This window comes from Wickerhamomyces ciferrii, contig 00123 (assembly GCF_000313485.1).
Source record: "Wickerhamomyces ciferrii WGS project CAIF00000000 data, strain NRRL Y-1031 F-60-10, contig 00123, whole genome shotgun sequence".
In the NCBI taxonomy this organism is placed as follows: Eukaryota; Fungi; Ascomycota; class Saccharomycetes; order Phaffomycetales; family Wickerhamomycetaceae; genus Hansenula; species Hansenula ciferrii.
Window position 1 is genome coordinate 98993 of NW_011887617.1, and position 27578 is coordinate 126570.

General features: G+C 29.4%; 11 protein-coding genes across 11 annotated transcripts; 2 read left to right on the forward strand and 9 right to left on the reverse strand.

Moving 5' to 3' along the window:
- Nucleotides 1–260: 260 nt before the first annotated feature.
- On the reverse strand, nt 261–1913 carry COS111 (Cos111p; the record flags this gene model as incomplete). The annotated part of the gene is made up of 1 exon (XM_011275477.1): nt 261–1913. The coding sequence occupies one exon, from the start codon at nt 1911–1913 to the stop codon at nt 261–263; it is 1653 nt and encodes a 550-aa protein (XP_011273779.1).
- Nucleotides 1914–2782: 869 nt separating this feature from the next.
- Nucleotides 2783–5533, forward strand: STE5 (Ste5p; the record flags this gene model as incomplete). The annotated part of the gene is made up of 1 exon (XM_011275478.1): nt 2783–5533. One exon carries the CDS (start codon nt 2783–2785, stop codon nt 5531–5533), a length of 2751 nt encoding a protein of 916 aa, XP_011273780.1.
- A 337-nt stretch (nt 5534–5870) lies between these two features.
- On the reverse strand, nt 5871–6866 carry BN7_3952 (uncharacterized protein; the record flags this gene model as incomplete). The annotated part of the gene is made up of 1 exon (XM_011275479.1): nt 5871–6866. One exon carries the CDS (start codon nt 6864–6866, stop codon nt 5871–5873), a length of 996 nt encoding a protein of 331 aa, XP_011273781.1.
- A 384-nt stretch (nt 6867–7250) lies between these two features.
- SPO71 (Spo71p) lies at nt 7251–10676 on the reverse strand (the record flags this gene model as incomplete). Its single annotated transcript, XM_011275480.1, has 1 exon — nt 7251–10676. The coding sequence occupies one exon, from the start codon at nt 10674–10676 to the stop codon at nt 7251–7253; it is 3426 nt and encodes a 1141-aa protein (XP_011273782.1).
- A 437-nt stretch (nt 10677–11113) lies between these two features.
- On the reverse strand, nt 11114–11326 carry BN7_3954 (uncharacterized protein; the record flags this gene model as incomplete). The annotated part of the gene is made up of 1 exon (XM_011275481.1): nt 11114–11326. The coding sequence occupies one exon, from the start codon at nt 11324–11326 to the stop codon at nt 11114–11116; it is 213 nt and encodes a 70-aa protein (XP_011273783.1).
- A 1125-nt stretch (nt 11327–12451) lies between these two features.
- Nucleotides 12452–13240, reverse strand: BN7_3955 (14-3-3-like protein A; the record flags this gene model as incomplete). Its single annotated transcript, XM_011275482.1, has 1 exon — nt 12452–13240. The coding sequence occupies one exon, from the start codon at nt 13238–13240 to the stop codon at nt 12452–12454; it is 789 nt and encodes a 262-aa protein (XP_011273784.1).
- A 1451-nt stretch (nt 13241–14691) lies between these two features.
- Nucleotides 14692–16497, reverse strand: ARX1 (putative hydrolase; the record flags this gene model as incomplete). Its single annotated transcript, XM_011275483.1, has 1 exon — nt 14692–16497. The coding sequence occupies one exon, from the start codon at nt 16495–16497 to the stop codon at nt 14692–14694; it is 1806 nt and encodes a 601-aa protein (XP_011273785.1).
- A 1241-nt stretch (nt 16498–17738) lies between these two features.
- Nucleotides 17739–19709, reverse strand: YTA6 (putative AAA family ATPase YTA6; the record flags this gene model as incomplete). Its single annotated transcript, XM_011275484.1, has 1 exon — nt 17739–19709. The coding sequence occupies one exon, from the start codon at nt 19707–19709 to the stop codon at nt 17739–17741; it is 1971 nt and encodes a 656-aa protein (XP_011273786.1).
- Nucleotides 19710–20195: 486 nt separating this feature from the next.
- Nucleotides 20196–21638, forward strand: TIM50 (protein translocase subunit TIM50; the record flags this gene model as incomplete). Its single annotated transcript, XM_011275485.1, has 1 exon — nt 20196–21638. One exon carries the CDS (start codon nt 20196–20198, stop codon nt 21636–21638), a length of 1443 nt encoding a protein of 480 aa, XP_011273787.1.
- A 186-nt stretch (nt 21639–21824) lies between these two features.
- On the reverse strand, nt 21825–22841 carry PDA1 (pyruvate dehydrogenase (acetyl-transferring) subunit E1 alpha; the record flags this gene model as incomplete). Its single annotated transcript, XM_011275486.1, has 1 exon — nt 21825–22841. One exon carries the CDS (start codon nt 22839–22841, stop codon nt 21825–21827), a length of 1017 nt encoding a protein of 338 aa, XP_011273788.1.
- A 1013-nt stretch (nt 22842–23854) lies between these two features.
- On the reverse strand, nt 23855–27316 carry ECM32 (RNA helicase; the record flags this gene model as incomplete). The annotated part of the gene is made up of 1 exon (XM_011275487.1): nt 23855–27316. One exon carries the CDS (start codon nt 27314–27316, stop codon nt 23855–23857), a length of 3462 nt encoding a protein of 1153 aa, XP_011273789.1.
- Nucleotides 27317–27578: the final 262 nt, after the last annotated feature.

Consider the following 27578-nt stretch of genomic DNA (forward strand, 5'->3'; position numbering starts at 1 on the left):
TTCTTTACTTGTATCAATTTATATATTTTTGGTTAAAAAATCATGAACTCCATATAAAATCACATAAAAAACACATTTGAAATTAAAAAGCATAGAAAAGCAAAAGGAAAGCAAAGAAATCACAAAGCATAAATGTCACAAAGGAAAGTCAAAACATAGCTAATAGCACAATAATGGATATATATCCACACAGAAATAAAAAATCACACATAAAAGAAAGGAAAAAAAACATAATGTAAACACACACACCAGGAATATCATTAATAATTCATACCAACATTTCTCATTATATTTTCTTGTTGAGGTTGTTCAGGTTCAACATCATTTTGGAAATAATCATTAAATTCATCAATTTTTGAGAAATTTTTCGCCCAATTTAAATTTCTAATCATTCCACTATTTAATAAATTAATTTCAGTTAATGATTGATTTTGGATTGATAGGGAATTTAATTTAAATTCTCTAAGGGTTTTAAAATTCAACCATGATATAGAAGATAAATTTAAATTTTTCAAATTTTGTAATTGTGTTAATTTTAAAAGAATATCAGATTCCCAAATTTTTTGAAAATGATTTTGGAATGTCTTAATATTAAAATAAATATTTGAATCACTAAGATAAAATGGTAATAAAGATTCTTCTTGGGTTGAATTATTAATGGATAACACATCTTCAACTAATGAACTAAATTTAAAATTTCCAGGTTTAGGATAAATAATTTTAAAATCTATTGATAATGAAACTTTACTTAGGTTTAATGATGTTAAATTTGGACATAGGTCAATAAAATAAAAAATATAACCTATTGGTAAATCATTTGAATTTGAATATTTTAATAAAAATTTATTTGTATATGGATGATGATCAATAAATGGTTGATTTTTAGGATTTCTAAATTGAATTTTTGTATTGTTGGTATTTGATGTATCTAATTTAACAGAGTCAGTAGGTTGAATTAGTTCAATATTTTTAGTTTTTTTTATTGAATTTGAATTAAATAATTTTGAACTTGATAATGATCTTGAACGTTTTTTACCATTTGGTCTTATATTTTTTTTCCAAAAAATTAATAAATGTTTAAATTTTATATTCATATCATCCAAATATTTAAACTTGTTTAATTTATTTATTGATGAAGTATTTGAATTTAAACTTGATGAAGATTTTGATTTAAATAAATTATAAGAATTTAACATTGTTGAACCATATAATGGATCACCTCTATATTTCCAATCTCTCCATGAAGCTAAAGCATATGAGTCCATAGCATCATCATCTGTTTGATCATCATTAACACCATGTTCATAATTACCAGGTTTTAAATTTGATAAATCCAATTTTTTAATTAAAAGCCCATTTTCAGGGAATTGTCTTAATGATGTAATTAATTGAGCAACTCTATAAGTTGAAGTTAACATTGGATCATTATAAAAAAATGGTTTTATAGCTTTATAGAATTGTTTATTAACATAAAGTAAATTAATCATTGATTTATAATCATTTGATACAAAAAATGCAATATTTTTAAAAATTTCAAAAGGAAGTGAATTTATTGTTATTTTGGTTGTCTGGGATCTTGTTGAAAAAATTGAAAATGAATCTTGATCTAAATTTTTCAGAAATTTTTTAACTTTTGTTGATTCAGGTATAAGAGATTTATAATTAAATTTTCTTTTTGTGAAGTTGTTTGAATTTAATTCAATAATTTGATCATCATGATCGTCATCATCTTGATGATGAATAGTATTATAACTATTTGTACTATGAGTTGTACTTTGATATGAATGATTTGTTAATATTGATTTTGAATGATTTGTCAAGATTGAATTTCCATAATGATTATAATTATTATTAACAATATTTATATCTTTATAAGATTTTGAAAAAGGTGTTTGAGATATAGTTTGAGCCATATATGAGTTGATATTGTATTAATGGGATATTTTCATAAGGGATAATCAAATAAACTCAATGAATATAGTACTAATTGAATATAACCAAATGAACACAATGAATATAACCAATATAAATATATTTATACTTTCACCAGATTAACTTTTATTTAGTTTTGTTTATAAATTGCTGTTTCCAATTCCAGAACAAATTATAACCGATTTATGATCTTGTGATTGCAGCCACGACTGGTGATAATGTGATAATTGATAACAAGAACTAGTACTAGTCTATATGTTGTTTTGAGACTGATTGAATAACCGCTGTGTTATGGTTGAATCAATTGTAATTTATTGATGATTTGTCTCTTTTGTCTTTATTTATATCAATTTCCTTGTTTTGTTTTAGTATCAATTGACAAATTTCTTATTAAAATTATAAATCTATTGTTAAATAGTAGTAGTCTCTAATAGTCCATAGGGCGAAGTCTCCTAAAGTCCAGCAATTGTTTAAAAACTGTGGAGATAATTATAATTAGGACTAAAAAAAGACTATTTTGAGACTAGATAGAGACTTTAACACTATCATACCATACACTTCATAACCATTTCCTAATTCACCACTATTACCTATTTAGGAAATCCAATAAACATTTGTTTCAAACCTCAAAAATTAAATTTCAATAAAACAAATAAAATGAATAATGAAATATTGAATAATGAATAACATCAACATCATCAATACAATATTATACACAGCGGTTAACTAATAACTGAGACAAGACATTCATTATCACAATACAAAGACATTACAAAAAGAATAGAGTTAAGCGCTATAGTACCAGTATCACCATCATATCTATCATCACATTATACTATACAAATGAATTATGAATGAACCTAAAACTCCCACATTAACATTAAAATCAAATAAATCTTCAAATAAATCAACTCCAAATAAATCTTATTCAAAATGGGCTAAATTTCAAGAAAAATTCCATTCTTATTCAAATAAATCTCAACAACAATCACAACAACAACCTCAATCTCAATTAAATTCTGCAAATTCAATTAATTCATTTCAATATTCACCTCATAATTTACCATATACTTCATCAACTTCCAATTCTTCATTCCAAAGTTTTGAAAATCCTCAAGATTATTTGAAAAATTTATCAATTGATGATTATTCATTATCAAATGGATTAAAATCAACTCCAAATTCTTTAAATTCAAATTCAAATTTAACTTTACCAAGTAGATCTTCTTCATTACCAAAATCAAATGAAATCTTGCTGCCTGATTATTCTAAAAATTCATCAAATTTAACATTAAATAATGATTCAACTTTAGTTTCAACTTCACAACAACAACAACAACAATCACATCAAACACCTCCAAAAGTTAAACCATTTATATATTCACAAAATTCAACACCTCAAAGATCTAAAAAAACACTTATTAATGAAAAATGTTGCTTTTGTGATGAATTATTATCTTCAAAATTCTCAACAGATGAAAAAATTATTTCGCTAACATGTGGTGATACATGTCATGAAGAATGTCTTTGGACATTTATTGATGAAAATGAAAATAATCAATCAAATGATTGGAAATCAAATACTGATCCAAAAAAATTCTTCCCAAATTGTGATAAATGTAATAAATTAGCTATACCATTAGATGAAAGTATAACTGATTCAATAATATCCAAGATATTATTAAATTCATCACCTCCAAAAAATCAAAATAATGATATAACGACATCATCATCATCAGATTCATTAATAATATCATCAAATTATAAATCTCCCTTACATCAACAACAACAACATTCAACAAAATCTCATAAATATCAATCATTATCTTTATCAAATTCAAGAAATCAAAAAGATTTATCAATTCAAATCCCAAATTTATCAAATCCTTCAAATTCAAGACATTATTCAAGACCTCCTTCAAATTTACCTCATATAAAATCAAATTCAAGAGGTTCTTCCATATCGGCAATGTCTTCAATAATTTCATCAGTTTCAAGATCTCCTTCACCAAATCATACAGATACATTTATGTCACTAAATACCAATAATACCACAACAAAAGAATCAAACAAGATACCATTAGCTATCCTTAGATCTGAATATATTTCTCAATTAATTAAAAAATTAAATCAATTTTCCACACAGGGTATAACAGAATCTGAAATTGATTCATTTGGTTATTTAAGATTAGTTGATAATTTATTAGTTTCATCAAATGGTGAAAATTTCACAAATTATATTGTTTATTTATTTCAATTTAATTTAATTTTAATTGAAGAAAATTATACAAATTGGGAAAAATTTAAATTATTGAAAAAACCACAAATTTCAACACCAACTTCATCAATTTTAAAAATTCAATTAAATAATGGATTAAAATCATTGTATTTTTCACAAAAATCAAATAAAATTTTACAAAAATGGATTGCAGGATTATGTGATTATGAATTTATTTTCAATTCTGATAATTTATCATCAACTATTCATATTTCCATATCTTCTTCACCAATAAATAATCAAAATCAATGGAAACCTGTTGCACCACAATCACTTAATGTTTTAGATCCAACATTAAAGAAATCAAATAATAAAGATGAAATGACTATACCTGTATTATTATCTCCAATAAAATTTGATGATTTAAATACACCAATTGTGGAATCACCAACTGAAACTTTTTTCAAAAAAACAAATAATTTAATTATTTTAATTGATCATGAAAATCAATTAAATGGTTCAATTAAAATTACATTAATTAATATCCTAAAAGTGTTGAATTTTAAATTTAATCAAATTTATTGTATTTGTTCATCGGAACAATTTGGTAATATTTATAAATATGGTGATATTAATCAAGTTATATCATCAATTGGTACACCTATTCCTCAAACATCACCAAAGCCAAATATAAATCAACTAATAACACAATTAACAAATCAAAATTCTGAAAAATTTGGATTATTAATCATATCAAATAATTTATCCAAGAAAAGTTTAAAACAATTACCATTGGCAAATCAATTAATTTTACAAATTCAAAATTATAATAATTCTAATAATGGGAAATTAACATCAAGAGAAAATTTAATTAAATTAGATTCATGGGATAAAATTATGGAAATTTTAATTAATAAATATTCTATTTCATTTGATGATGATTCTGATGATGATGAAGAAGATTCTGATATTGATTCAATAAATTCAGATTTTAATTCAGATATTGAACCACAAGAACCACAGGAAGAAGACAAAGAATCAATAAATTTACAAGATACAGATCTTGATACAAGTGATGAAGAAGATTATGATTATGATAGTGATGTTGATGTAAACATTCAAATCAATCCATCAATAATTCAAAATGATATAAATAGTGAACATAGTGAACAATCATTAAATTTTGATTCAAATTCATCAAGTTCAAAATCTGAAATTTCTCCAATAAGTGAAATTGATGAACAGCAACAACATACTACAAATTCATTAAATAATGATAAAAATCAATCTAATTTAAATCCTATCAAGAATACAAAATCAAGATGGAGTTCTTTATTTAAAGATATTGATGATGCTTTATTAGAAACTATGGAAACAAAATAATAAATAAGAACTATAATTACAAGAACAATAATGATAATGCACCCTTTAATACCCTTTTTATAATATTTGGACAATTAACCAGTTTTAATAATTAATTTATATAATATACTTAATGTTATACTGTAGTACATGGTCATAAAACCCTTGAAGTTCCTAATATCATAATATATATATATATCGAATGTAAATAATTTCAAGAAAAAGTTTTTGATTATATTATCTTTCATAGCTTAGTATATAATACTATTCCGTGTATCTCCGTATTCACACTCATTTTTCCTCTGATGGAATTTATTAGGCAATAGGGAATAATGATGGTGAATTAATCACTTTATATTTAAGGTTCTGAATAAAGTGGTGGTTTAGCATCAATCAACTTATAGTTCTTTATTGAAGGTATTAACCATGATTGACGTTCTTGTTTTACTGGATATCCTTGATTTACATTCAATTTAATATAACTTCGAAATGTTGAGTCACAAACTCTCAAAATTTCCGACTCTATTGATGTTTCATCTGCAATCATCAATACTGAATACTCATCATTTCGATATTCTGCTATGAATCCATTTCGTTCTTCAATTTTAATACCAGAGTGTAATACAGTTAAGAAAGTTTTCAAAACTTGTTTAGGTGGTATTCGTGATGGACTTAAATGAACGGCAAACATATAATCTGGTCCAAATAAGAAATCATGTATTCCATTGGGAAATACTGGCTTAGAACAATCATATTGGATATCAGTACCATTATATTCTTCTCCATTTTCTAATTTCTTAATGATGAATTCTTTCTCTTCATTGATAAGATCATTTAAAATGTGTTGAAAATTATTTATTAAACAATCATTTAATTTTTTTTCATCTAGCTTAGAAGTTGACAGCTTTTCTTTGAATTTATGTAAACCTCTTATATAAGAACATTTATATATAAAATTAGGTTTCCACTTTTCCTGGCCGTTGAAACCTATAACATCTTCAAAAGTAAAGTCAAATGTTTTTATTGGAATCTTAGAAGAAAATCTTTTAAATGATTTATTGTTTAAATCGAGAGGACTCTTTATACTTGATTTGAGTACTGGATGTAATGGTATTGGCATGTCTGTGAAGTAGGGTTTCTCACGCAAAATTTTATTGAAATGATCATCTTTTGGTATCAATCTCTTTGAATGAGGACACATATGGAAATACGGTACTATCTTGAAAATACTTCCAGCATAAGGTAATGAATCGAAAGCTAATAACCCCTTTATCACATCTTCTATGTCTTCATATTCCATGGTATTATTGTTCTCAGCAACTATATCGTTGGATAAGTCATTATTGTCCGCCATATTCTATATCCAAATTGAATTAATTGTTTATAATATATATTGATAGTACACATGAGCACAGATATTGCTTAAGATGATACCATTATTATATCGTATATATATATATAATAATTCTATAATATAATTCTCCATATATCACGCATGATTTTATCAAGGATGCGCTAGTTATTATTATGAGAAGTATAATCATCAATAGTATAATACCAAAAGTATCATTGCTCATGAAAGATGAGAATATTAACAGAGAAGTTATTTAGGATAAATACATAAATCACGTGTACTTTTAGAAGTTATCATTTTACATAAAGTAGTTCAAATGGATAACTCGAATCTCGATAACAGCATCTAAAATTATCTTAAAACTCAACTAGTAAGGAGCATCTATTATTTATTTATGGACAATTCACTTAAATCATCTTCCTTTCTATAAAATCTTTCAACTTCAGTGTAAATATTACTAACCCATAAATCCCTCTCCTGTCTAGATCTACACATGAAAACCATACTTTTACCTGTAACACCCAACCTATTAACCATTCTCAATAAACCTGGATTTTTGGAATTATGATCATTTAAATTTGAATCATCATGTTTTGTTGTTTCATCCAACTTCCCAGCAATTGCTCTTTTGGGACCAAACCAAAGTGTGAAACATCTTGAAGCTTCATCTTCAGAAGAAGACCAACCATCTTGGTAGATTCTTGGTAATGAATTACGACCTTGATTGACCTTATCTATACCACTGTCTCTATCCAATAGATCAATGCCACTTGTATTACCAGAATACGCGTAGCAATCAATAATGGGTATTGTCAAGTAATGATCATAATGTGTGGTTGGTAATGGTAACCCACGTAGGCCTCTAACGAAAACACGATATAAGATTATAAAACCTGGAACCAAAACAACATAATAATTCTTAAAACTTGAATGCTTCTTGGGTTTCTGGAAAAGCATATCACTTCTTACAACTGGTCTAAACATGGCATTTGAGCTTATATTGTGAATAGTTGGCTCTGCAACACCTCTTGAATTTTCCCATTTTGGAGTTGATTCACCAACATTAGCTTCCAGTCCTTCATCAGTGTTGAGCCTTTCCATATTTTCTAGTTTGATTACATTGATTCTTTTTGTATCTTCTTTCTTACGTTCTTTCCAGTAATTCATCAAGGCATTTAATCTAGATACCCATTCATCTCTGATAAACCTATCTGGTGCTTTGAAAGTTGAGCAAGTCCCATTTTGAAAAACCAATTGTAGGTAAGAATCTTTGGTCTCTTCTGATTCTGATTTGATATCAGCAGATTCATTCCATGCAAAATTACTAGCAGCTCTAACATGCAGTGGCATAGTACGTGAATCGACCTTGTGAATTGCAACAACCTCTAATAAATCAATCACTGACTCTGCTCTTAAAAGTAATTCAATTCTTCTTTGAAATTCGTAATTTGCATAGTGATCACGCTTGTTAAACTCTTCAGTATTCATATCATTTTTGAGCCATTTAATATGGTTGTTCTCATCAATCTCATATGGGTTATGGTTGTAAATTTGTGGGATACTTTTTCTAACTTCATCAAAATGGCCTGGATTAGTCAAACAGTCCAATTTCGACAGATACTCAAATCCTGGGATTGGTGGAACAGCTTTATATGAGCGACAAAAAAATAACAAGTTGTTCTCTGTATAAAGGTAAGAAAACTTGAAGACTTGTCTTCTTAAGTAGTCACGATGTCTCCCATCTTTCAATGTTAATCTGGCCATGAATCCTTGAATTGGTGATGGTTCTTCTAATGTGATACCATCTTCTTTATTAACACTGTAAGGATAGTGTGACGCAATTCTGAGCTCTAGTGCATGTGTGGAGTTCATTGATTGCTGCCAAAACAAATTACTCAATGATTCTCCAAAAACCCATTCAAGTCTATCATAATGTCTCCAACAAAGTGCTAAAACTAATCCGGTACAGTCCCAGTTATTAACAACATCAGTATATCCAGCCTTAATCAATTTACTTCTAATTTTACCTATCAAATATTGAAAAACAGGGAGTTCTTTAGCATGATAACCTTCTTCTTTGGTTGTGATTATGAAATTAGACATTTGTTCTTCCTCAAGTAATTTATCATATAAATGTGGTGTGATTTTCACATTAATTGTTATTGAGACCTTCGGAATATCAATTTTCAATGACCTAAGATTTTGTTTACCTAAAGTTTCTGTTAAAAATGTAAACCAACGAATTGAGGAAGTTGGTGTATGTGATCTCAACACATATATTTTGCCCTTCTTGACTATGGCTATAGTTTTGTCCAGTGAGCTATAGAAATTAACAAGACATGATCTAGTTAATGTAAAGTCGAGATCATCATCATAATGTTTAGTTTGATCTTCATGAGGAATCTCTCTCTTAGTATAAAATTGAATTAACAAAGGTTCATCAAAATCACCTGTGGTTCTAGCAACAACGACATACTCTTTCCATCTCTCCAAAATTCGTGTATCACAGGGTTCAACTTCAGTGAATGATTGAAATATTTTGTGATGAGTGTTGTGAACTTGTTTCACCAAAACTAACATCTTTTCCATTTTCAAAATTTCACCAATTTTATAACTTTTTAGTAATTTATGAAAAATTCGTTTTTGATTCACTTTGTTGATATCATTCTTAATCTGATGTCTTGTTTTTGTAGCAACAGCTTTGATTCTATCTAAAGCCCTCTCATGTCTTGGATCTAAAGGTAAAATGATTGGATCATCTTCTGGTTGTGGTGAGAGAAACTGTGTGGATGCTGATCTTTTACTAGCTCTTGACTCTGTCTTTGTGAACCTAACTTTTGGATTTTCTATTGCTGATAGTTGAGACCTCTGAGATATAGCTGAATTTATTGAGGCGCGTGAATTTGAATGGGTCAGTGGAGGTATGCTATAGCTTTGTGGAGTGACAGGTTTCAGTAATGTATCTGTAGAACTTGTAGAGCCTTTTGTTGGGGTTAAATCACCAGGACCTTCATCTACCGAGTATGCATTAGTAACTTCATTCCTTATTGGGGTTCCAGCTGGTAAATTCTCAGTTGCTGTGAAAAAACTATCAGAAGCCGATTGTGCATTATTCAATGAATGCTTTGAAGAATTTGGCATTTGATGATACTGAGATGTATTTACATCTTCATTGATATGAATTAACGGTAGATCTGGATTTCCCCAAGCACCTCTTATGTTCTCAGCCGTATTCCTTATAGGAACAGCTGAAGTGTTTTTACTTTGTTGTTTAGCCTTATCACTCACAATCTTATGGGGTTTTATATCATCTTTCAAGCTGATCTTTGAGTCTATATGTGATTTATTGGGAAGATTTGTATGATCTTTTGTTTCGACCTGATAATCATCATCTTGATCTGTGAAGTTATATTCATTATCACTTTCCTCTGTAAATTCGGCATCACTTTCGTCAGTAGCATCAGTATATTGATTTGTCAATACCAAATAACGGCGAAGATTCTGGTCCTTATATATATCAGAGGAACCCACTCTAGCTTCTGAGCTGAGAACACGTTCAAAGTCTTTAACTGTTTTGTGAAATTTGGAATATGACGCCTTTGTCCACGCTTTAACAATGTTGGAATTTTGTTCTCTATACCACAGCTTGGGCACTGAACCTAACAAAACAACGTTTGAAACTCGAGAAATTTCCTTAGAGTCCCCATAGATAAATCTGAAAGCTGTGAATGAATTTCTTGGAATGTGTATCTCATCTTTATCGTTTGGTGTATCTGGTGTTGTTGGTAGCCGCTGGCTTTGATCAGCCATTCCTTCCGTTTTGATAACAAGATGGGCAATTTAATGAATTCTAAATGGCTTCAAATGGTGAAATCAAAAAAACAAAAAGGTTTAAAGTTTCAATAATCAACTATATCTTCATCAAAATCTTAACAATTTCAAGAGAACTTTCTTCTGATTTCCCTCTGCACTCGTTTAAGAAAAAATTATGCGAGAATTTAGATAGCTTATACTCAAAATTATTGCTGGTTCGCGCACTGCATCAACACTTATTCTGCTCAGTATGACGTCCAGAAGGCTTAGCTATCGATACATCACTGGTAGCGTTGGGTTTATATAGGAAAATAGTTACAATAATCAAACTTATCAGTGGCTGAATTCAATGAGTTCACAATCATAATTTATACTTATACATAATTTTTTGATTCGATTTTATTTTTGGAAATTTCTAAAATTTTGAATATAGATTAGATGACATCTTCTTCATCTTCATCATTCAAGAATGTACCTTCAGTTCTAAAGTTATCTGGTGGTGAAATACTTGGGATGAATTCTAAACCAATGTAAGCAAAACCAACGATTGCAACTAATAAACCAAGGATGATTTTGAAAACATTTCCTCCAGCAATCAAAGTACCGATTAATAAATAAACTAAGGTAAGCGTGTCAGTATTTAGCATACTCTTGAGCCTTTGAAATGACAATACATACATATACCACGTCCTAAAAATGAGAATAAAAATGAAGCATATTGATGAGTTAATGGTGGAATTTTAAATTCTTTAATTCAATTGTTAGTATAAAATTATTTGTGGACCTCCAACAAGACAATAACTTACCCAAGACACCAATACCAATACCAAAAAGTATCAAATAAATACCTAAAATGAACTATTCATGAAATTGTTATTATTTTGGAATTTAATATTCACCGATGAAGAGAAACATACTTGTTGACTATACTGAGTTAATACCACAGACCAAGAATCATTGAATTCAACTGAGATAAACTTACAATCCACTAAATAATTGTGTGAAACCTGAAATTGTCTAATAATTAAGAATATTAGTTTCTTGATTTGATGTGCCTAGTAATATAAACCAACACTTACTGATAACACACCAACTGTCAAGTTGACTATCTTGAAAACGCCATTTAAATCAGCCATAGTTATGAGAATTATTGATCTTTATTATTTATTTACCGGTTACTATTCACAAAAATTATTGTACAATTGATTAGCTTTTATTGTATGGAATATCAACTTTCAAGTAGTGAACAATTAATATCGTGGAGGCGATTTGAAATCTAGAAATACCGGTCCAAATTTGAAAATCTGTGGCCCCTTGAAAACGCGATCTAAAATTAGAATTCTTAACCAGATAGTAAATGCTAAAGTGTTTACAAACTACAATTGAAATGATAAACAATCTTCAGTATACGATTAATTTATCATTTAAAAAAGCTTCAATAAAATTTAATGGATTTAACATTGTAAAAACAGATTTCTTTCCCAGTACAAAAAAAAATAGATATATAAAAAAGATATAGATAACAATTTCTTTACTAACCTTCCTTTCAAATTCTACTCTTTTTTCTTTTCATGTCAATAAAACACAAGCATAAATTTTCTAAATTGTTTGATTTTGTTTTAATTTTCACATTTTTTAGATGTTTTTTTTGTAGATTTTTTTTGTTCTTTATAATAAAATTGGAAGAGAAAAGAAATAGAAATGAATTGAAAAAAAAAGGTATAATAGATCACAAAACACAAATTCAATAAAATAGGCAATTTATTCTAAAATTATTCTTCGTCTTGTTTTGGTTCAGCTGGTTTTTCTTCAGCAGCTGGAGCTGAACCTTCTTCTTGACCGGTTTCTGACATATCAGAAGTCCATAAGGTCAAGTTATCACGTAATAATTGCATAATTAAAGTTGAGTCTTTGTATGATTCTTCTGATAAGGTATCTAATTCAGCAATAGCATCATCAAAAGCTTGTTTGGCTAAATGACAAGCACGATCTGGTGAATTTAAAATTTCGTAATAGAAAACTGAGAAATTTAATGCTAAACCTAAACGGATTGGATGTGTTGGTGGTAATTCTAAAACAGCAACGTCTGAAGCTGATTTATAAGCTACTAATGAAGCTTCAGCAGCATCTTTACGTCTGTCACTTGTAGCAAATTCAGCTAAATAACGATGGTAATCACCTTGCATTTTGTAGTAGAAAACTTTTGATTCACCAGTTTCAGCTAATGGAATTAAATGTTCTGATAATACTGATAAAACATCATCACAAATTTTAGTTAATTCAGATTCAATTTTTGAACGGTAGTCACGGATTAAGTTAACTTGAGCTTCATTACCTTTAGCTTCTTCTTTTTGTTCAATTGATGAAACAATTCTCCATGATGCACGACGAGCACCAATGACATTCTTGTAAGCAACTGATAATAAGTTACGTTCTTCAACTGATAATTCTTCGTTAGAAGAAGCAACGGCTTTCATGTTTTCAACCATTTCTTCATAACGTTCAGCTTGTTCAGCAAGCTTAGCAAGGTAAACTGAATCTTCACGAGAGATACTAGACATCTTGATATATAATTAAAGGGACTTTTCCAAAAAAATGACTTGTTAGTATATCAATTATAATTGAATTGAGATCTTCAAGAATAAATTAACCACAATTGGGAAATCAACTTTGTAAACAAATAACAATAGCAAGATCTATTTTTATGGGAACGCCGACAACATATTTCATTCAGAAAAAAACAGCGGGCAACATCCATACACCTTTCCCAAATTCCCACCAAAAATTTTGATCGCGAAAAAGGGCAATCAATATCAACACGAAATCAATGGTTTTGAATGGAGAAACCAAGGAAATTTCAGCACATCAACAATGGAAACCACGTTAAATAATAAGAATAAACGAATTGAATTGAATGAATTATGTAGCCAGTGTTTTAATGTAGATATTATTTGATAAAACACGTTTTGTTATTGCAAAATCCACTGCGCGCTTAGATCAAAAGATAAGGGAGAATAACTTCAGATTTCAAAAAAACATTCAACCTTCTAAACGTAAATTCATAATAAAACACAATGTTGTTCTGCTTCTCTGTCTATAATGATTGGGTATTCTTGTTCTTTTATTGCCTTGAATTTGGTGTTGGTGGTGTAATGGAAGTCCATGTTGAAATCAAAACATGATCAATTGTCAATTGCTTCAAATAAACAAATCAATCCCAACTGAAACAAATGAATTCTCACATCTGATTCCTCCCAATTGCTTGTTTCTCTATTCTTGATCCTGTCCTCAATGTAGTATTTTGTGTACTTACTTGTTGATACTTTATTAACAATGTGTTCAAAGTTGGTAAAGTTGAAACAAATTCAAGTCAATTGTAATGAAAACAAAAATTGGTTGACTGATTCCAAAGTTCCAATTTCCAACCAATTCTCAAAGGAAGAAAGAATTGAAAAAAAAAAAAAAAAACACTGCAAAAATAAATATTCGGTTGACCGAAAGTAGTAAATCGCCTTTTTGGGTGAGTGGTTGTTCCACCAGTGACCACACTGTCCGCGCTAGGCAGAGTTCAATGACGTCCTGGGGGGAGGTGCGTCAAAATTCCCAGAAGGAGCCCAGTCGGAGGCTTTTAGCCTGGCGGGAGCCAGTAAAACAAATGCTTAGCCCACCCAGAAAGAACTTAGGCAAACCTCTCCTTCTAAATCGCGCGTCACCTCTGTCTAAGTTCCAACTTCCGCCTGCGGGTAAATTTTAGTCGCCACCAAGTGCTGGCCCTTCCAGGTCTCAATTAGGAAATTTACATGTTTCTGGGGATACGAATCGAATATATACTTTTGTTTATAATTTAAAATTGAACTTTACAAGTGAGCTTTCATGGGTTATCTTTGATATTCTACAGATTATGGTTACCAACCTTTCTTTTCAAATGCTTCTCATGTGTTATTATTAATTTTATATTACACATAAAACTATTGTACAACTAATTCAATTTATGGAATAAGATTCTGCAATTTTAATCAATATTCATTTGTTCAGTATCATTTAATGAACCATCAAAACTTAAGATATTTGTTAACTTCATTGGTTGACATTCACGAATGTTAATACCAAATCTCTTATCTTGAGATAATTTAATCAATTCGATAGCACCTTGAACTAAAATTCTTGTTTCATTTAATTGATAGTTTGAATGAACCCAACTTGGTTTAGAAGTTTTAGATCCACCAGTTAATCTTAAAACTTCTGGTCTACCACCAGATGAAATACCTGATTGAATTAAAACAACAGTAGATTGTTCTCTTGCAACTGGGATTGGAACTGAATTTTTCTTTAATAATGATTTTAATTTTAATGAAGAAACTCCTAATCTTGGTAATGGTAATTCTAAACCTGGTAAAGTTGGATTTTCAGCATCATAACCATGAGAACCTGTTGAGTTAGCAGCTTTCAAAATGATATGTAATGGTAAGAATTTAGCAATCTGTACTGGTTTAGCAACTGCTAAATGATTATTAACAATTTCTGATAAACCTAATCTTGCTGATCTTATATCTTTTTTAATGGATTCAATATCTTCAGTTAATTCTTTTGAACCAAAAGATGAAATGTTTCTTAAATTAATTGGGAAAGAGTCAGATAAATGACTTAATTTGAAAGGATAAACTGATCTTGTTTGATCAATTTTAGTTAATGTTTGTCTTGAAGTTCTTAATTTTAATGTATGATGAATAGCAAAATCTCTAACAAATATACTTGGTTTAATATTTAAAGATTGATCATCATGATTTTTACCGGTATAACCATCAACATTATGTAAAGTGACTAAACCAACTTCGTTAAATTCACTAATTGGAGCCATTTTAATATCAACAAGGTAAACTTCACCTGGGTTGACAACAAAATCATCAGATGGAATGGCACTTAATTGATTGACACCAGTACCTTTAACATCTTTATCTAATTTAACTAAATCTTTTGATGCATTATCAGCAGCTTTTTGTAATAAACTAGCTTCTTGATCAGCTTCTGACCATACGACACCTTTATATTCTTTTTCTGCAACAACACCTTCAGCTTGACCAGCTAAAAATCTTCTGATACGACGAACTCTTGAGCCTGGAACAACAATACATTTGAAAGATTCAGCAACTTCATCCACAATTGATCTGATTAAGCTACCAGTTATAGCGTTTGAGCCATTATTTAATGTCTTTAAAAAAGTTGGGAATTTTTCTGGGGTTAATGAAATACCTAATAAAGCAATAACAGTTTCACTTGCAATATGAGCAGCAATAACTGCATCAGCTTTTGGACCTAATAATGGGCCAGTTGGACGTAATTCATCACTGCCTTCTTGAGTTTGTTCACCTTGTGGATAAATAACTAAAGTATGTGATAAATTAGAGGTATAACCATCAACGTGACAACCTAATGAAATAGTAACAATATCACCAGCTTCGAAATATTTGAAGTTTTTATGTTCATCATCTAATTCTGGACCAAATCCATTTGAAACGTTATTAACATCAATTGTAACTGGTTGAGAAATACCTTTTTCATTAACATGATTTGAACCTTTATTATAAACAGTTTCTAATGATGAAGCTAAGAAAGAATCACCTAAGATGGCTAATTCATCTGATGAAACTTTTGGACCTTTACCTAAATGATAAGAATCATTAATTAATTTTGTTAAATAAGTTAATGTAGTTTGAGAAACTTGACCAGCTAATCTATATTTATTCAAGACTGATTCATTGATAACGTTTTTATCCTTTAAAAGAATATCTTGATCTTGTGGAGCGACAGCTAATTCCATTTTTAATGTATTATTTAATTCAAACTTGAAGAATGTAGCTTAAATTTATAAGTATCTTAATCTTTTGTACTTAAAGCTCATCTCCTATAAAAAAAAATTTTAAATTTTATGCAGGCCTAGGGAAAATAAAATCATGAGAATCGGTTCGGCCAGAAAAAGATATAACTGAGATTTAAAAACCAAACATTAAGGCAAGTTTTATAGGGACAAAATAAAGTAGTTACAAAGGAAAAATACATCAGTATGTTCATAAAACATTATATTACAAAACTAACTAATAAAAACGGCAAAAACATGAGAATTTCCCGGTGAAAATGGCAAAAAAATATGACGACAACTGCAGGATTCGAACCTGCGCGGGTAAACCCAAAAGATTTCTAATCTTTCGCCTTAACCACTCGGCCAAGTTGCCTTAATTTGAAATTTTAAAAGTTGCTGCACCAGCCAGAAATAACACATGGCTTATATAATCAAAGCAGCCCGGATGACATAATCATGTTTATAGTTAGTATATACTTACTTTTGAACTAATCATGATCCTTTAATTATGTCTATTGTTTGCCCCTTGTGACTTCCTTTGAACCAATATCATGCCCCGTTGTGAAGTTTGTACCAGTACTGCTTTGTTTAAAATTAAATTCAGCAGCTTGAGAGTCCCTTAAGCACAGTTTATCAATCATGACATTGATCAAATAATGGTACAATTGTACTTTGTATAACTCTATGTTGATTTCAAGTTCAATGAAATTATATAAAACTTTTCAAATTTTGAGGATATTTTCTTATTTAAATATTTCACGTTGACTCCATTTAGTTGCTGAAATTATACCTGGATTCTATGATTAGTCAAACATTAAAGTTTGATTGACTTTCCTAATGGGTACAAATGTTCTCAATATATGAAATCATTGATTAAGTTCTAGATTAAGTTTCCAGACCGCAGGTGGAATTTCAGTATATCTAGCTAGACCTTTTAATTAAGACTATACAACACACCTAATTTGGTTAAAGTTTGAACCTAGGTTTCAAAAGTGGCCTTTACTCATTTACTCATCTGCAACATTCATCTAACGCAGTATGTTTATAGACTACATCGATGCTTATAAAACTAGCTTGATTAAAATATTATCATCATATTATTTATTAAAAAAAAAGGTATAACTTCAAAACAAAAGTGTTCATAGTACATATATATATATAATACAAAATCATAAATCAAATAAAGAACAATCAAAAACTAATCATGCACCCATACTACCAAAATTAGCAGCCCAATCATCAAATCTTTTCAAAGTTTCTTTACCAACACTTTTCTTTATACTAATCATTGCAGTTTCAAAATCTTTTAATTCAACACCTCTAATTTGATCATAATTTATATTCATTAAATTATCACCACAATCTCTTATAGGTTCCATTGCAGCTTCTTTTGCTAATGAAGTTAAATCACTATTTGAATAACCTTCAGTTAAATTTGCAATCATTATAAAATCAACTTCATTTAATGAATGATTTGCAAATTTAAATAATTTATGTAATTGAGTTAATCTTGTTTCAAATTCTGGTAATGGAATATATAATCTTCTTGTAAATCTTCTTCTTGCAGCTTCATCAATTGCCCATGGTAAATTTGTTGCAGCTAATACTAAAACTCTATTTTCTTGAGTTGAATTTGCAGTTGCAGAAGATAATGAAGACCATTGAATTAAGAATTCAGTTTTAACTCTTCTTGAACTTTCATTTTCATTATCACTTCTTGCAGTTAATAAAGAATCAATTTCATCGAAAAAAATTATGGATGGTGATAATTTTTTTGCTAAATAAAATAAAGCTCTAATTAATTTTTCACTTTCACCAAGATATTTTGATAATAATGATGAAGCACTAACACTGAAAAAAGTTGAATTTGATTCATTTGCCACAGTCTTAGCAATCATTGTTTTACCTGTACCTGGAGGACCAAATAATAGCATACCACTTATTGGTTCACGTAAACCTTTAAATAAATCAGGTCTTAAGAATGGATAAACCACGGTTTCTTTTAATGATTTTTTAGCAATTGAAAGACCTGCAAGATCATCCCAAGTTAATTTTTCATCTGTAATTAAAATTTCATCTAAAATTTGTTCACAAGCTTGTTTATCAACACCTTGTAAACTCTTCATAACTTGTTTAATTCTTGGATCTGAATATGATTTATTATTATCATTATTAGTTTCTTGTATACCAAGACCTTTTGAATCATTAGCAGATTCTAATATTGGCTTTTCTTTTGTTGAATCATCTTTTAATTGAGATTGACTCTTTGGTGATGGTTTCCTTTGAACACCAGTTGATGGAGATCTTGGTTTTTGTCCTAATGGAGTTAAATTAATTTGTGTATTAATACTTGGTTGAACATAATCATATTTTCTTTTAGGTAAAGCTTGAGAAGATTGATTAGATTTATGAATTCTTGTTTGACTTGAAGATCTTGGTGGTGGTGAAGAAGCTCTTGGTGAAGTTGTACCTGAAGATTTATAATGTCCATTTTGACCATTTTGTTGTTGTTGTTGTTTGGCATCCCATGCTAATAAAGCAGCTTGATTAATGGTTAAATCAATTGATTTAGGACGATCACGTCTGGAAGAAGGTGATTTAGATCTTGCTTTTCTTGCAAATTCACCACTTGGTTTCCTTGTTCTTTGAATATCAAGAGATCTTCTAGTTGTTGTGGTTGAATCGGAATTACCATTATTAATCTTGGGTGTACTTGTTCCATTTGAATTGATTTGTTGTGGATTTGAAGGGATTTTGAATTCATTTGTAGGTTGTTGTGGAGTCTTTTGTTGTTGTTGTTGTCTGAATGGTTTCTTAAAAGCTGAAAAAAATGAAGAATAACTTGAAATATTATCTCTATTCATATCACTAATTTTATAATTTTCATTATGGTTTAATCTTTTCTCTACTGTGCTTTTCCTAGTAATGATTGAAGATTTCAGTTGTAATACGTTATTCAAAGCAACTTTATCCACTGCAGAGAGTCTTTTAACATCATATTGTGTTTTCAACGAATTTACATTATCATTAATGAAACTAACCAGGTTTTCATAATTTAGCAAAGCCTGCTGGTTATTGTTCTTAATCTCCTCCATAATACATTGCTCCTTCTGTCTTTGGACAGCTGTTTCGTACAGCGTTGTTATTCTATAGTTGAACGAAGCAGTGGCCATTGTCTCTATATTCTTTCCCAATGGTGATCTGAACTGTCTTTTCTTTAGTAATTCAACTAATCTGTTCGATGTTCAGTTGTACCAGAGATGAGCTTTGTTTTGTTTTTCATAATCAAATATCAAATGAAACTGCATTTAAAATGACGTTTATGGCCGCAAATTGGACCCCAAAGGACCCTTTTCTTCACTAGAATTACACATAATATCCTCCTAAATCACTACAGAGTACAACATTAATTACTCTCATATATATACCTCCCTTTCCCAAACGATTCCAAATCCCAGTTAATTAATGTGCCAAATAAATGAACCATAGATTCATACTTCCGAGGATTTTGACCCTCGTTACTGAAAGCACACATCCGAGGGCTCTCAACTTCCGACCTTTTTTCAAAAAATGGCCACCACTGGAAACCATTGAAAAGTATTGGAAACAGTATGGGAAATAGTGTGGGTATTTGAAAGAACTGATATCATAGACTTATAATGTTATCTCGTATGCTTGGTTCCCAGGTGGCTACTGCTGCTAGAACCATAGGTGCAAGACAAGGCTTGAGAGTTACAACTGCTGCTGCTGCTCATGGTCAATACCAACTAAGATACATTTCATCTTCATTAATTAGATCTAATGACAAAAAGAAAGATGATAAATCAAATTCAATCTTGACTGATGATTTATTAGCAAAAGCCGGTGTTGATGTTGAAGAACCAACTAAATCTAGTGCCAATGGTGAACAAGAATCTACAACAAAGAATGAATCTGAAGAATCATCAACTGAAGATCAAGATGGTAAACCAAGAAAGAAACGTACTAGACAAAGTTCTACTGATGTTAAAAGAGAAAGAGCTGCCAATTTATTCTATTTAGGTTTCTTTGCAACTGCTTTTGGTGGTATTGGTTATTTAGCTAGAGATTGGGAAGAAGATGAAGATAAAGAATTGAAACAAAATATTCCAAATGGTTATTCATTTGATTTAATGTGGAAAAGATTTAATGCTAGATTTAGTTCAATTTTCACTTATTTCCAAGAACCTCCATTCCCAGATTTATTACCAGATTCTCCTCCAGAACCATATAAACGTCCTTTAACTTTAGTTTTAACTTTAGAAGATTTCTTAATTCATAGTGAATGGGATACTAAAAATGGTTGGAAAACTGCTAAAAGACCAGGTGTTGATTATTTCTTGGGTTATTTATCACAATACTATGAAATTGTTTTATTCAGTTCAAATTATATGATGTATAGTGAAAAAGTTGTTGAAAAATTAGATCCATTACGTGCTTATATTAGTTATCAATTATATAAAGAACATTGTTTATATAAAGATGGTGCTCATATTAAAGATTTATCAAAATTAAATAGAGATATTTCAAAAGTTTTAATTATTGAAAATGATGAAAATTCAATTAAATTACAACCTGAAAATGCTATTAAATTAGCTCCATGGAATGGTAAAGCTGATGATGAATTAATTAAATTAATCCCATTATTAGAATATCTTGCAACTCAACAAATTAAAGATGTTAGACCTGTTTTAGCTTCTTTTAAAAATAAAGAAAAAATTTCTGAAGAATTTTTAGAAAGAACTGAAAAATTACGTCAAGAATTTAATAAAGATCAAGAAAAAAAAGGTTCAACAAATTTATTAAATAAATTATTAGGTTTACCAGTTGTAAAGCAAAAATTCCCATTAGATGCAATTCATGATGAAGGTGTTAAAAATTATCAATTTTTCCAAAAATTAGTTAAAGAAGAAGAAGAAAAATTGAAAAAACAATCTGAAATGCCAAAAGAAACTTTTAAATTAAAAGATATTGTCGAAGGTAATTTACCAAGTCAAGAAGAAATGATGCAAAAACAATTAGAAAAACAATTAGAATTTGAAAAACAACAAGCTCAACAAGCTTCTGCTGCTGTTGCTAAATAATGAAGAGAAGAATTTATCTATGATTAAATAAATTTGTGTATTAAACCTTGAATATAGTAATGAAATTTGTAAATTTATACCCTCTTTGTAGAGAAACTACATTTGAAAATCAATTACATTATATCATTTTATATCTTTCATATATATATATATATAAATTATTTTTTAAATTTATGAATATTTAATTTAATAAACTTTGTTTAAAAAATCATTTTTAGTGAAATCCCAAGTATCATCAGAGATACGACCTCTTAAAGTTGGAACTTCAGAACCTGGAACATAAATATCTTCGAATAAAATAGACATTTTAGCTTCTGGAGCTGGAGAAGCATCAGCTAATTCAACTTGTTCATCAACATAAGATCTAGCAGCCTTATCATAAGATTTAATTTCTTCTTCAGTAGCAATACCTAATTCTAATAAAGTAGCTTTTAATCCAGCAATTGGATCATTTCTTGATCTCATATGTTGAATTTCTTCTCTTGTTCTATAAGTAGTACCTGGATCAGACATTGAATGACCACCATATCTATAAGTTTCATATTCTAAAACTAATGGACCATTACCAGAAATTGCCCAATCTTTAGCAAATTTAGAAGCTTGATAAGAAGCTAAAACATCCATACCATTAACTTTTAAACCTGGAATATATTGACCTCTCTTGTAATAATCAGTTAAAGCTGAAGATCTAGCAGCTGAAGTACCCATACCATATTTATTATTTTCACAAGCGAAAATACATGGTAAATTCCATAATTTTGCCATGTTATAAGATTCGAAAACTTGACCTTGATTAGCAGCACCATCACCATAAAGAGTAAATGAACAATTATCTTCATTTCTATATTTATGAGCAAAAGCTAAACCAGCACCTAATGGAACTTGAGCACCAACAATACCATTACCACCGTAGAAACCAGTGGTATACATATGCATAGAACCACCTTTACCATAAGAAACACCACAACGACGACCCATTAATTCACCCAAGACATCTTTAACTGGAGAACCTCTCATATAAGTGAAACCATGACATCTATATGAAGTAATAACGGAATCTTTTTTAGTGATGGCATTTTCAATACCAACAGCAATAGCTTCTTGACCAACAGATAAATGACAGAAACCTCTAATTTTTTTAGCTTTATATAAAGCATCAGAAGCCATTTCCATTCTTCTAATAATAATCATTTCTTTGTACATTGATAATAAAGTTGATTTTGAAGTTTGGAAAGTAGTTTCTGGAACTTCTAATTCATAACCTTCAAATGATGAAGCTGGTAAGTTAATAGTGACAATCTGTGTGAAAACGGGTTAGTAATTAAACATTGTCTAGTGTTTCCCACTGATTTGGATTGAAAATTTGGTGATTTGTGGTTGTATAGATCTAAATCTTGATTGTCCCCTATCTTTCCTAGATATCAAAAAAACAATCACAAAACAATCAAAGAACCAATTAAAATCCAATCAATTCATCTCCATTATCCACAATTCATCATCGATCCAAAAATATAATAACAATCTACTTACTTCATCATCTTGGTTGGCTTCAGTGGCCATAGTTCTGGCAACTCTTTGAGTTGATCTCAAAGAAGTTGTGTTTGAAAGAGGACGAACAATATTCTTCAACATCATCTTTGTATAGTAGTCTGAACTCCTCCGGGAAAGTTTAGTTGTGTTGAATATTTAGTTGAAAATGGGGGAGAATTGCAAACCTCTAATAAAAGTTGAATACTTCTACTATTTTCAAACCAAACAAATTATCAATTGAATGTATTATTGAATTTTGAATTCAAAATCGATAAATTTACTTTTCGTTTTTTCGCATCAGGTGTTTGAAAATGGCCGGTGCGTCGCGAACCGGGCAAATTTAGAGCACACCCACAAGGAGTAAAACGTAGCGACAATGGTTATTTTGATAGTGGGAATTGGGAATTTTGCGTGGGAAAGTGAATAGCTATGACTAAGTTGAATAATTGGATCATAATGGTACAATTTTCATCAAATTAGACCAGTTTAAACCTCATTTAAAGTCCATTTCATTGATTAATTCTTCAAAATTAACCCACGAATTTTGGTGGTATTTGCGAAATTTTGCAGTGGTGGATTTTTTTTCGGTGCCCCCATGCTGTCATTTCAAGAAGGGTTAATACTGAGTTTTGGTATGGGGACTACTATAATAGATAAATTTTATTCTATCATTCTAGTCTATAAATCTATAAGTTTAATGATTCTGGTGTGACTATGGAGTCATTAGATTCCAAGTGATCAGTCAACTCTTTCCATAATGGATCACCAAGACTCATACATTGCTTATTACCAACAAGAATTAATCCATTTCTTGCTCTTGTTAATGCAACATTTAATCTTCTTTCATCTTTAACAAACCCAATCTTGGATTCTTCATTTGATCTGACACATGAGAAGATAATAAAGTTCTTTTCACGACCTTGGAATGCATCAATTGAACTAACCATAATATTACAAATGGTTTTAATTGTAGTTGGTTTTTTATTTGTTAATGAATCTTCATCAACTTCTTCTTCAATGTCTTCATTATTTGGATTAATTAAATCATCTTTTTGGAATGTAGTAGCTAATAGATCTCTTTGTGCTGAATATGGTGTAATAACACTTATATCTTCTTTATTAATATTCTTTGTAAAGATTAAATCTTTTAATATTTTTAAAATTAATTTTGCTTCACCATGATTTGTAAAAGTATAACCACCACCATTAAATCTTTTGAAATTTGAAACTTTTGATTCTTGATGAATTGAACCATAATCAACAAATACTAATGGATTAATACCTTCAATAAATCTATCTTCTTCAGTAACACCATTTGATAATAAATTTCTATAAAATCTTTTAATTGGGAATTCTGAAATTTTTGGATGCATTCTGTATTGAACATTCAACATGTGTGGATTTCTATAAGTACCATTATTCAACACTCTTTCAAAAAGTGATTGTTCTAAATATGGAACTTCACTAAATGAACTTAATTGTTTATCATCACCCACAAAAACAAATTTATCAACACCTGGCATACTTAGAGGAATTAATGAAGTTGCTTCTGAAGATTGAGTACTTTCATCCATAATAACAACTGGTAATTTTTTTAAATTTTTCAATTGATAACCACCTGCAACAACTGAAGTTGTTAAAATAACTTGAGCCTGTGCAACTAATTTTTCAATAATAGAATTTTGAATAGTTAATAATTTTTTATATTGATTCTGACTAACAGGTTTTCTATTATATCTTAAATCTAATGCAATTTGTTTATTTTGTTCAGGTAATCTTTGGAAAATTTGTTGATGTAAACAAACATCATATAAATGATGTTTTTCATTATATTCTTTCTCCTTTTCAGTAGAAACAATTCTCAAGATATTTAAATCATCATCTGCTTTCAATTTTTCTGCAATATTATCAATTGCAATATTTGAAGCTGCAACAACTAAAATTGGCCAAGTTTTCAAATTTCTAAATAATTGTAAAATAATTTCATAAATTGTGGAAGTTTTACCTGTACCTGGAGGACCTTGTAACACAGTGATTGCATTATTCAAGACATGTTGAATAGCTTCTTTTTGAGAATCATTGAAAGTATCCTTGGTGAATTGTAATCTATTCTTAAAATTAATTTGTCTAATTGGATCTTTACCTAATAACATCTTGATAAATCTTTCATTTGAAATTCTTGACATTGCAAATAAAATTCTTGTTATAGTAGCAGAACATGGAATAATTGATAAATTTGAAGAACCAATTGGGAAATTTTCACTATTATTCCACTTATATAATTCTAATAGTAATTCAATTTTTTTACCATTTCTTTTGATTAAATTCAAATCTTTTACAAAACAATCCCAAATATTATCTTTATCATTTGATTTAGCAACAAAAATTGATTGATTCATACTAAATGGTAATTTACCTAAATTTCTTAATTTTGGTGGGATTAAATTTTCAATTTCTTCGGTGAATGGTATAGTAACTTTGAATAAATTTTTATTATCAACATGCCATTCTGTATGGAAATTTGTAATTGGTTGAGATGATAATTTTTCTTCCAAATATAAATGGAAACACATTTCTTTAAAATATTCATCTAATGAATCATAAGATAATTTTGGTTTATTACTTAGGTATTTTGGTATATGCTCTAATTCTTCATAATCTTCTTCCACGACTGGTGTTGATTCTTTTTTAATTGGAGGGTTTGTAGATTTTGTTTGATTTTTATCATCTATTTTAGATGTTGGTTTTCCTTTGGAATCTTTAGGACTTTTTGGTTTATTGAATTTATTATCAATTTTACCAGTTTTACCTTGTAGTTTGGATTTATCATTTGATTTTATAGGTTCTTTTGATGGACCATTTGATTTTCTTTCAGGTTTCTCAGTTGGTTTTCTAGTTGGCTTATCAGAATGTCTACCTGGTTTATCAGTTTGTTTATCTAGTTTATCAGAGGATCTACCTGGTTTATTAGCTGATTTTCCAGTTGATTTACCCGTTGATTGGTCTTTACCATTTACCCTTGGTTTGCTATTATCTTTATTTTTATTATTTGATGAATTCTTAGTTTCAGGTTTAGTCTTATCAGATATTTGTAAATCTTCAATTTTTTCAGTGATATTTGTTGTTAGATCTTTAGAATCATTTGATGCTGGTTTTGAAGATTTAGGACCTGTGGTCTTTGTACCTGCTGTTTTAGGACCTGTTGGTTTGGGACCTGATGTCTTAGGAGCTGAAGTTTTTGAGCTCCCTGTCTTTGGGCCTGTTGTCTTTGGGCCTGTTGGTTTAGATCCCGTTGGTTTATAGGGACCTGTTGGTCTTGAAGTTTCTGTCTTGAATCCCGATGATCTTGGACCTTTATCAAACTTTGAACCCGGCGGTTTAGAACCTACTGGTCTTGGTGAAGATTTCCCATTGAATTTCCCATTCTTATTATCTGGTTTTTTATCAACTTTAACAATATTTTGAGGTGGTTCATTGATTTCATCTTTTGGTTTAATCTTATCAACTTGATTTTTAGATAAGGCTTGGAAAGATCTTAATGTTGTATTATGTTCTGATGGAGTACCAATTCTTTTAGGACCGCCGGTTGATGGTTTACCTTTTCCAAATCTTCCTTTACCCTTTTTACCTCTTCCTACTTGTCTTGTTCTTTTTTTCAAAGGTTTTGAAGATTTAACATGTTCTTTAATTCCCAAGAAAACATATAGAAAATTATCATCGGATTCTTTTATGAAATCTCTTTTAGATTGTAATTCATTATTTTGGATACATTTATAACAAACAACAAAATCAGGTTGATTTTTATCAATTTGTAAGTGAGAATCATTACCACAAAGACCACATTCTAAATCTCTAATTTTCAAATAATTTTCAAAATTCTTCAATATAGATCCATTATTTAAAGTATATTGAGTTGAAGGTTTATCCTGTTCTTTTTGGAAACAAGTTTGACAAAGTAGTGAGATATCTTGACCTCCATATCTAATAATAATCAATTGATGAATATTTGAATCTTGACAACTTTCACATTCAAGAGTTTCCTGAGTTGGAGAATGAATCACTGATTTATGCCTTGTTGATGATAAATGTTTTAACATTTCTTGATCATCTAACGATACTGAGCATGTGTTACAAGTGTACTGCACCATCTTGAACCTCTATATCACCTTGTCAATAGCAGATCTTTAGCTTTTATTGAAAATTGTTTTGATGGCAATAATGTAATAATGGCAATCTTTAATATTTATATAAATTTCTTTGATTGTTCAAAATTATACGCAACTAATTTTAAAAACATCGGAAAATTACGTAATTGAAATAAAGACGTCCGATTTTAATCTTGATTATGTAATAAATAATTAAGATTTAAATTAGAATAAATTAATCTACTTTCCAATTAAATTGTGATAA